The 10,185-nt window shown below is 30.5% G+C and overlaps 3 protein-coding genes across 3 annotated transcripts in view; 1 reads left to right on the plus strand and 2 right to left on the minus strand.

Annotated features, from left to right (window-relative positions):
• Window positions 1–301, plus strand: part of LOC106103334 (sorting nexin-25) — an 11,351-nt gene extending 11,050 nt beyond the window's left edge. The window contains exon 13 of the mRNA XM_013283072.1: window positions 254–301. Within this exon, the coding sequence (XP_013138526.1) occupies window positions 254–301 (48 nt within the window). The remainder of the gene's footprint in view (window positions 1–253) is intronic.
• Window positions 7–2,694, minus strand: LOC106103354 (vesicle-associated membrane protein 7-like). The gene is made up of 4 exons (XM_013283097.1): window positions 1,988–2,694; window positions 1,576–1,759; window positions 814–872; window positions 7–557 (listed from the first exon to the last, which is right to left on the minus strand). Exons 1-4 carry the CDS (start codon window positions 2,189–2,191, stop codon window positions 378–380), a joined length of 627 nt encoding a protein of 208 aa, XP_013138551.1. The 5' UTR covers window positions 2,192–2,694; the 3' UTR covers window positions 7–377.
• Window positions 2,695–7,378: 4,684 nt separating this feature from the next.
• Window positions 7,379–10,185, minus strand: part of LOC106103335 (low-density lipoprotein receptor-related protein 4) — a 17,375-nt gene continuing 14,568 nt past the window's right edge. The window contains exon 34 of the mRNA XM_013283073.1: window positions 7,379–10,181. Coding sequence (XP_013138527.1) covers window positions 10,062–10,181 — 120 coding nt within the window. The 3' untranslated portion in view covers window positions 7,379–10,061. The remainder of the gene's footprint in view (window positions 10,182–10,185) is intronic.

Consider the following 10,185-nt stretch of genomic DNA (forward strand, 5'->3'; position numbering starts at 1 on the left):
ACACAAGACAGGCGTCAAGTGGAAGCATTTCCGCGTACAATTTGATGAGTGTGCCCGAAGGCTTAAGTCTAGTCCTTTTCCCTTGAGAGTAAAGGATAGGAAGAAAAGAGTGGATTTGACTTAAAACGCCGTGGAACCAATACAATATAGCTTTTAAATGTGTATACGAAAAGTCGATTCGATACACGGCTTATTTATTTATAATGTATCTTCGTTTGCGAAATTTAAAGCTATCTAATTTGTTCTTTGTAAGAAGATGCGGAGTTTATCTCGTTGTAATATAAAAGGCAATTTTTCTTAAATGGATCAAACGCTAAAAAAGAGTAAATAAATTGCATCGAATTGATATTTATTTCACTTACATATGAACTTATATGTTAGGTTTTTCGTTTCGCTAAATAAAAAAATATACCTATAACAGCAACGAATGTGGCAGGTCCGAAAATACACATTATAACCACGGTCAGGATTAAGGCCATTCCTAAAATTATACGAGAATTTGTACTCTCCACTGACACGATAATTTTCTCCGGCGACCTGCCCACGTACGACATTGTCTGAAATAAAGATCACATAAAAATTTTACATTATTAATAATTAATCCATACTAATATTATAAAAAGGATAGATTTGTATTTTGTAAGTATTGAAACAACTCAAAAATTACTGGATTTATTTCAATTTTTTTCCATTACAAAGCTACGCATTTAATAACATAACATAGACTATATTAATTTAATTTTATACGGTCTAAGTCGCGAAAAACAGCTAGTTATTAATAAACATAATAATATTTACTGACAGCACACTTACACTGAATTCCAAATTGTCTTCGTGTTGAACCATTAATATTTTTTCGCCGAGTATAGTTTCTGAAAAAATAAATTGTTTATTAAACAACACTATTATTACTGTAAAATATAAAGTACATGTAATTCCAGTTAAGATGTTAAACCACAAACCCTCCTATGGCCGGTTTCCCAGCTACTTTTAACTATTATTTAGTGTTTTTGGATCGATAACTTCATGTGTTTCCGAACTACGTAACTTGAGTTTTACTCCTTTGAAGTTTGGCTTAACCTAACACTAATTAGTCTTGGTACTAGGTAATCTATACTTATCTATACTTCTATACTATTATAATAAAGTGTAAACACACTATTTTGTTGCCTAAGATGTCAGCAATTACAAAATATTTTTGAATAATTCTTTTTTTAACCAAAAGCCCTACACTTGCGTCACGCTTTAGGCTATATATTTTAACGCCATTAAACTTAGGGAGTAAATATTTTGGATAAAAACCCTAATGTGGGAAAGAGACCATAAGTTGCTGACAACATCAAGGAAGCAAGGTTGTCATTATGTCGTCATTTTGACATTTGTAATTAATAATTTGACAAATGTAAACAATAAAATAAAATTTTCATAATTTCAGTGGATGAAGTCGCATGGGAACAGCTAGTGGTAAAATAAATCTAAACTATAGCAACTCAGCATTGATATTGTTAAAAAACAGGGTGTTGTAAAAATCTCGCCCAGGGCGTACTTCAGCCACAAATTAATTTTTCCACTCACCGCTACATTCCACTTCAATCCTATTTATTTCGTCTAATGCTCCATCTTGTATCACTATATTATTATAATCCTGGCTATATCGTAACATCTCTGCTGCTAATATATTCGTGTAATCTTTGTTTTTCATCTTAAAGCCTCTTTTTATCTCGTTCAGGAATAGGAATGCTCTTGAGCGTTGACATGCCTTAAAATCAAAATTATTTGAAAGTTTTAAATATTTTTATTAATAAAAAGTCCACTCTCCTATCCTAGTAAACAATGAGCAAGTTTCTCATAAAAATGTGCCAAGAATTTTAGCGTAAAATCTGCTTAGTTGTTACTGAATTTGAATATAAAATTATCAAATAAAATGTTTTTTACCTCCACTTTACTTATATTTCTAATATTAAAGATTAAGTTAAAAAATACTTACTTTATCAGTAACACACAAATAAACATGATCATTATCAACGATGTAATTTATCAGATACTTTCCATGTAAATAAGTCATTTTGTCAGGTTTACTCGGTCGCTTTAGTAACACTTCACTAACAATGTCCAAAAAATTACCATCACAAGAAGCATACGCATTGATAATATTTTTATTATTTGCTATAACACTGAATAAAATCGACATTTTCAAAAAGAAAAACAGTTATTTTTTTAACACTACACTATTTTTTTTACTTAAATATTAAAAAAAGTATTATTTCACGTGTAGTTACGAACAGAGGGAGACATTCTTCCGCAAGCTTTCAGCGTTTATAATATAAATATCACGCGCACGCGATCTCTGATCTAAAATTATCTGTAAATTGTTGACGGTTTGCTGAAATCGTTTCCACGGTATGAAAACGTTCGTAACGGTAATTGATCAAAGTGACAGGTGATATATAGTTTATTATATAGAAATGTACATATATTGTATGTCTTAGTAAAAAGATTAAAAGGGGATTTTCCATTTGTAACGTAGTAAGAAGCTCTTTTGCACAATATATTTACGGAAATTAGGTACTCTTAAAATAAGGTGTATTAAAATTAAAAGGTAGCATATAAGTCTAAAAAAAGTAAAAGATTAAATTAGAAAAAAATAAAGAATCGTACAATTTCACGTTCGATCGGTTTCTTTTCTTAATACTTATTATTGTAATCTAAGTTTCTACAAGTTCCAAAGTACAAAAAATATGTTGTCATCGTCTCTTTTATTCTCATTGGAAGAACGTCGACAAAATAATTTTATGGAATTTTGAGACTCGTGGTATAATTTTTGTATTACTTCCAGGAACTATTCGAAGTGGTCCTCCTCGAAGTGTTTCCAGAGCTCAAACGTTATCAGTAAATATAGCACAAATATATGTTAGGGTATCTAATGTGCTAACTTTTAAACCTAAGATAGTACCACAGACATTTAAAAATATATAGACGAGGCATAGTGAAGAAGTTGTTCACTGGTAATTTCTCTGAAAGGTCAGTTGTAAATTTAGTACCATCTCTTTTTCTTGTATTTTACAAAACAATTTTAAAAAAATATTTGAATGTTATTTAATGACACCTATTGGGATTTAATTATGACATGGTTTTAGGATCTACAAAAAGATAGTGTTATGGTTATGTAAAAAAAATCAATTGCAGAGTCCTCCATGCCTCCTCTATACATTTCTTAATCTCTGATAGGTACTTTATGTTGCTGCTTGCAAAAACATGACCAAACGTTTACTAAATAACTATAGTAAATAATGTTTTTAAAGACTATAATGATCTGATTTTATGTTATTTGGCTTTAAATAAAATAATACACTATTGCGATAGTGATTCTTCTATGACATTTGTATACCCTTGTATTCTTACAGGGACGTATTCCAAAGATTATATGACATTTTTTGACAATTTAATATATTCTAAATAAATAGTTTATATTTTTTATTTTTAACAGAAGTCAAAGGTTTGCGTACGTTTATTTTCTAGTATGCCATACTAAGAATATAAAAATCCTTGTTATATTGCGTAAAAATGTGTAACTAATATATTGAAATACAAATAGTGCTGGATTTTAAAGAATTGAGGCGCCTCTATGACAAGGTTTTATGTTTATGGTTAGGCATTTATTCTACATTCCAAAACATGATCATCCTTACAAATAAATGCGGTATAAAGTTAAACTTAGGACTGAATATAAGTAAATATTAGTAAGAATTCTGCTTATACTCAGTTTATTCCTAAATTTAACTTTATACTGCGTTTATTTGTAAGGCTGGATATGTTCAATATTATTTTCGGAGCTGTCTTACACTAAAAATATTCACAAATTAAAATAGCATATCAAACAACTATATTTTGATGTTCAGATCGATTAAATATATCTTATAAATAATTAAAATGTTAGTTTTAATGCGCGAATCGATACATAAATGGCGTTACTATCGCGAATAAAATGTTTTGATCTCAATTTATATTTAGATGATAAATGAATTTATTTTTTTAGCTTTGATTGTGCCAATTTAAATAAGTTACAACACGTTCACGATAACATGAGAGTTAGATATTCATGCCACAACGATATTTTTGTAAGAAATTAAATTCCCAATTGTAAAAGCATCTTAAATTATAAGGCCAATGCTAAACCATAAAAACTGACATCTGTCAGTTTGTAAACGGCGGTAACAAAGCGTATGATTTGTTTCAGTATTCTGATAACGAGTTAAATGACATTCCAAGTTTGAAAATTGATTGTTTCACAATGTACATAATCATATTAAAGTGTGACGTCATCACATTCTCATGTTATCGTGGACGTATAGCGTATGTCATTGTACATATTTACGACAATTGCTTCTGTCCTTTCGCTTGGTTACCATTTTACTTCGGTATTAGAACAATTTGTGTTCTATTTGAGATTTTTAAAGTGTCATAACCAAGCGGTGCAAAATCTAATAAATGCTAAATACTGGAATCAATCTTAAACACTTTGTAAGCACCGATTACAATCAGCAAACGTCAAAATTTGTAAGAAAATTGAAGATTAAGGGCCTGTCCCACCAAATTGTAAATTGTCTAATAACAAACGTGTAAAATATCGGATATGGTTCCTTTATCTGACATTGACGTCACTTTTTAGCTAGAGCCTATATCAGCCAATGGTGGGACTATGCGTGGTTAATCATTTACGACGCTGTTATGTAAATGTCGTTTCAGTTGTCGGCCCATTGTTTACGTTAGAGCTGGCTGGGCTCAAAATGTAAACTATTCAAAGGCTTCTTAGGCGAATTTTTTATTAAGACTTCGTTTATTTTGCAATTTTACAGTACCTGATTTAAACTCTGTTTATTTTCTTAAGTTATTACTTTTGGATGTTTACAAATTCTAGTCGTATTTATTGAATTTGTTATTACCATAGTAATTCATTTGAGATTAACAATTATTAGAGTCTCAGAATTGATAAAATGTCGTTGAAATATTTGAGGCTATTAGAGTTTTGTAATTTTAGGTGCGTTTTCATTAAGGTAACGATTTGAAATTAGTATCGATGTGTTGAATCAGTTCTCTAAGTTCATTGACTTTTTTATTTTAATTTTATATGACAATGACATTTTAAATAATGCCAAGTAGGGTTGGCGATAGGTAGTAGGTTTTTGATACCCAAAAGAGAGTTATGTGGAGGACAAAAACGTGAGGCGCCGACCCTACGGGAGTAAGATGATGACGATTTTGTCCTTTCAAATGATAGCAAACATTTTGTTTTGTTTTCTAATCAATGTTCCTGTTAAGCGCACCTTAGTCGTATTGGTAAACGGGGCTAGGAAATTAGACAATAAATATTCCCTAAAAAATATACATCTTGACTAAAATCATTGATTGACAATGCGTCATAATAATTATTGTCTTAAAAGACAAGATTACCTTTTGTTAACTTTTTATATGTTTTCAGGCCTATGTTTTTAACATGTATAAATTATGATTAGTGTAGTAATATCGAATTTAGGTATAAATCTATTCGATAAAATTATTTTTTATTCTTGTTAAGTATTTAACCGATTTTAAATATTTGAAAAAATAAGATTTGACTGTATTTTTATATTTCATTCGCTAGTAAACTTCTTGTTGGCTAAAGTGTTTCCATCAAAAATTTAAAATCAATATATGTTGGATATTTATAGTTATTTAAATATGAAATTATTTAATTATATCATTCCATATTAATGTTTTAATATGCTTTTATTGTTGTAAAAATTAGAACTACCTTCCTTATAGATATTAATTTTATACGACGGATCCTACGTATTAGGTCATAACTTAATTTTTAACAAAATTTCTTTTTTTTCAAAATTATTAAACAATATTTTAGTATTCATAAAATAAAAATTCGAATACCTTTTCAAAAGATTTTGATCGTCCTTACATAGTACAGAACCTCGGTAACATAAAAACCTCTATAACTTCAAAATTATGTAATATGTTCCCTTCCCATCAGAGCCCAAAAACCTCTATAACATAGACCCTTGATAACTCAAAACCTATATAACTTGAAATTTTTTGTGTTTCCCTTAAACTTTAACTTATCGAGGTTCTACTGTAACATTGATGTATACTTACGGCTCATCTAAAAATATAAAACTTCATAATAATATTATAAATGCGAAAGTTTAGATGGATGGATGTTTGTTAGAGTTTGTAGCCTAAACTGCTGAGCAGATTTTAATAAAATTTGCCATAGATGTAGAGGATAGTCTGGAAGAACACATAGGCTACTTGCATTTGTTTTTTCAAGTTCCGCGCGGACGGGGTCGCGGGCAAAGGCTAGTACATAATATGTTTGTGTTATGACCTATTCACATAAGAGCCGTCGTATGTTCAAGTATTAATTGTCTACCTATAGATGCATTAGGTCTTTTGTATGTTTGCTATCTACTAAGTGTTATATACGTATGTTGACTAGGTGTAATCATTTAAAATACGTATGTGTACAATGAATGCTGAATGAAATAAATTATGTATATTTTAACATGCTGTTTTACTATATAACCTAAAAAGTGGTCGTCCTGACAGGGTGTAATTCATCGTCTTTACCTTGGATAGTGTCGTGAGAAAGTACAAGTTAATGAAGGGGCCGTAGTTATTCATACTTCTGCTAATATTACAAAGAAGAGATTTGTATTTTTGCATTTTAGTATGTAGTGAAATAACTTAAGCGTCAATAGCCTCATGGTTTGGGGTACGGACTACCGATTTTGAGATCGAGGGTTCGAAACCTCGCCATTCGACTATTGTCGTGAACCATATCCTAGCACAAGCCTAGTTGGAATGGTCAAAGGAAATATTAGTAAATTAACAAAAATCTACTAATATTTTACTAAAAAAAAACTCAAAAATAACTGGAGTGATTTCCAAATTTCTTTCACCGATAAAAGGTTACGTTTCAATGTGTAACACCTAACTAACATAATTGCAAAAGTTTCGATAGATGGATGGATGTTTGTAAGAATTTGTAGTTTAAACGACTGAACAGATCTCAGAAATTTGGCATAGATGTGGAGGATAGTCTGGAAGAACACATAGGCTACTTTTTTAATTCCACGCGTACGGAGTCGTTTAGTAGCTAGTTAAAAATAAAAGAAGGGAAGGGAATTGTAAAGAAATAACGCATAAATATTTGAATAATTTCTATACTTAAATTTTTAGTACAATAATAAATCAGACAACAGTTTTAACACCTTACTTAAGGAGGTATAGAAGGTGTGAAAGCTGTTTATATAATTATCTTATTAACACTAATGATTGATTAAAAATTAAATAATATTACACGCTAATAAAACATATTACCGAAAATTACAAATTTGGCACAAATCGCACGATGATCTTATGAATTTTGATTTATTAATTTTATAAATGAAAGAGATTTCGAAAGTTGATAAACGATTATTTGGAAACGCTTTTGTGCGCATGATTATTTTGTGCATAAAATGACGAATGTCATTTACAAATTACGACAAAATAAAACTCCACACATTCAATTCGAATTATTAATAATTGCCGACATCTTCCATCCTCGTACTCAAACCCAAAGTTTCTGGTATCACAGCACTCATATTCCCTTCCCTTACAAGCTATGCATTCAAAGAAATAGGTTTTTTTCCTTAAAACTAATTCCAAATCATTCGAGTTGTGGCCATTTTCAATTCGATTTTTAAACAAAGCCTATTTACGTTGAACAAATATGAAAAACAAGATATGCAACATTTGAAAGTCGATTCTATAAATGGGATGGATAGAGTATTGAAGAGATTAAACAAAACAGTGTATTTTATACACAGCAAATGTTTAAATTATTCTTTATAGTAAAATATCGGGAATAAACTATGAATGGCGCAACAAACTCTTATTAAATTAAATGTTATTGATGTACAGATAGACAGACTTATCTGGCCCGTTGAGAGTCGCTATCGCGGTTAGTTTCAGAAAATAAAAATAGCAATTTTGCAAAGATCTTGTGACACTTTTTTGACATTGACAAGGGCTAGTTAACACTTATGCCCACCGGGTCAGATAAATCGGTCATTCTATACTATCGTTATTTATCAGTTGTATTTACAAATGTTTTTGTTTATTCAAAGTACATCAGAACATTGATTCTAATTTACACACATTTTAATTTAAAAACATACAAAACATTCATCAATGTATTAAAATAAAGTTTTTATCTATAAAATAGAAATAGATAGGTTTTTGATAATCATTTTGGAAAATATTTGACGGCGATAACAATGTTAGTCTGGCTGAATTGAAGCAGATAAAAATAATTTTCTCTGGGCAAATATATTTTGAATCTGTAACCGTTGTTACCCGTCCTAAGTCTACCTTAGATTAAAACACCCTGTGAAACTTTTCCCGCCCTTTTTGGGCGTCATTAGAACCCTCGATAAAAACACAAGGAAATTAACATGACATCCCATAACAGAAGTAATGAGGCAAACTTCTATATTTAATAGGAAACTCCAAAGCATATTTTAAGATACAATTCTAATTAATTACTAAAGGAATTCACTCTGATATGAGACGTGCATATTCCAACATTTGTTATTGAACAAATATAACCGAGTATCGCATGATTTAGAAATAAAACTATTTACATTCCATTATGTTTGATAAAAAATCGTCGTAATTAAAACTAATTATTTACACTGATATTTTTATTGTCACCATATAAATCGTGGTGAAACTAGAAGCATTGTAAAGAAACCAACTGGAAAATAAATGGATTATCTAGTGTCGATTCTCGTTGAGACCTTTCTTTAATCAACAGCATATATATGTTAATTATGTTTACTAATACATTTACATAAATACACATTCAAACATTCAATGACAGCGATGAGAGGCCAGGATTACATTCATAACTCGTCAATAAGAAATTAACAATTAAAAAACTCCAGACCTCAATACATATTATATATGTTTTTTTATTAATATTTAGTGTTAATTCCGCCTTGCATCCCTTCCCGTGAGCCAACGGAAAGAGGGACAAGGACTTATACGAAAATAATACGCATTTTACATATTTATTTCTATCTGTTACACTTATTTATTTCTATAAAAATTCACATTTTTTTGGAGCTACGATACTAAGTTGGGTGATCGCGAACAATTTATAGAAGCAAAATAATTTAGGACTTCACCCATTCTAGTATCGTAGAAATATAAAAAATATAAACATTAAGAAAATCTAACAACGCCGCAAAATGACATGATCTCGATATCCACGACTTTGTTTAAAAAACAAAATACAAACTAAAGAAACTACAGGAAATGTTTACTCATTTTTTTTAATTTATGTACACAATAATAAAATATAATTTTAGTCTTCTAGACTTATCTAAAATCTACACGATATCCATGTTCTAGAAACAATAACAATAATAAGATTCATATATTCATATTCCTATGGGAATAGGAATGTACTAAAATCACATAAACACTTACATATATAGTTATATGACGGAGTTTCAATACTGACAACGAGGTTGAATCGAGATATAAAGTAGGCTAGGACAGATATATTCCTACAAATTTAGCCTACATTTAGTTTTCCAATCAGATTATAATTAGCAATAATCTTATTGTATACATCTACGTATATGTCCATTTTATTGATATTTGGAATTGACGAAATTAGGTAGTTGATTACACGCCCCAAATTTTTGAGACAATTATTTTGATTTTCTCTGTATAGTCCATGGCAGCTATTTAGCAGCGCGTTTTACTTTGTCATCAGCCTGTATAGCGTTTTCTATGAGCTCTAACACATCGCATTTGAGACACCGCCTGTTCTACAAACTACGTGTCATTTCTACAACTGGCTATTCCTGGTAATTGAGATCGTTTTTCATTAAGGTGCCATCACACTAACGTTGAAACCCGATACTTTATTACTTAATAAATTTATTGCGATTGTATTTTAGAATTAATTCGGTAAACGTGAATGTGATGGCATCTGACACCTTACAGGTCCGAATTCAGGCGAAAGGATGTAAGGTGACAGGTTCAAAGTCGTCGTGTGAAGGTCGGCGATGCGGCGGTGGCGGCGGCGGCGGCAGTAAACTGGTGCCCTCCGGGATGTACACGTTAGTCACACGTTCC

The sequence above is a fragment of the Papilio polytes genome, unplaced genomic scaffold (assembly GCF_000836215.1).
Source record: "Papilio polytes unplaced genomic scaffold, Ppol_1.0 DF823823.1, whole genome shotgun sequence".
NCBI lineage: Eukaryota > Metazoa > Arthropoda > Insecta > Lepidoptera > Papilionidae > Papilio > Papilio polytes.

What these genes read in the sequence shown, in the direction of transcription:
- LOC106103354 (XM_013283097.1), bottom strand. Translation starts at nt 2,191, where the DNA reads ATGTCGATTTTATTCAGTGTTATAGCAAATAATAAAAATATTATCAAT. An exon ending in ATTTGTGTGTTACTGATAAA is followed by an intron (nt 1,760 to 1,987) that starts GTAAGTATTTTT and finishes TTTGATTTTAAG; the next exon opens with GCATGTCAACGCTCAAGAGC. An exon ending in GATTGAAGTGGAATGTAGCG is followed by an intron (nt 873 to 1,575) that starts GTGAGTGGAAAA and finishes TTATTTTTTCAG; the next exon opens with AAACTATACTCGGCGAAAAA.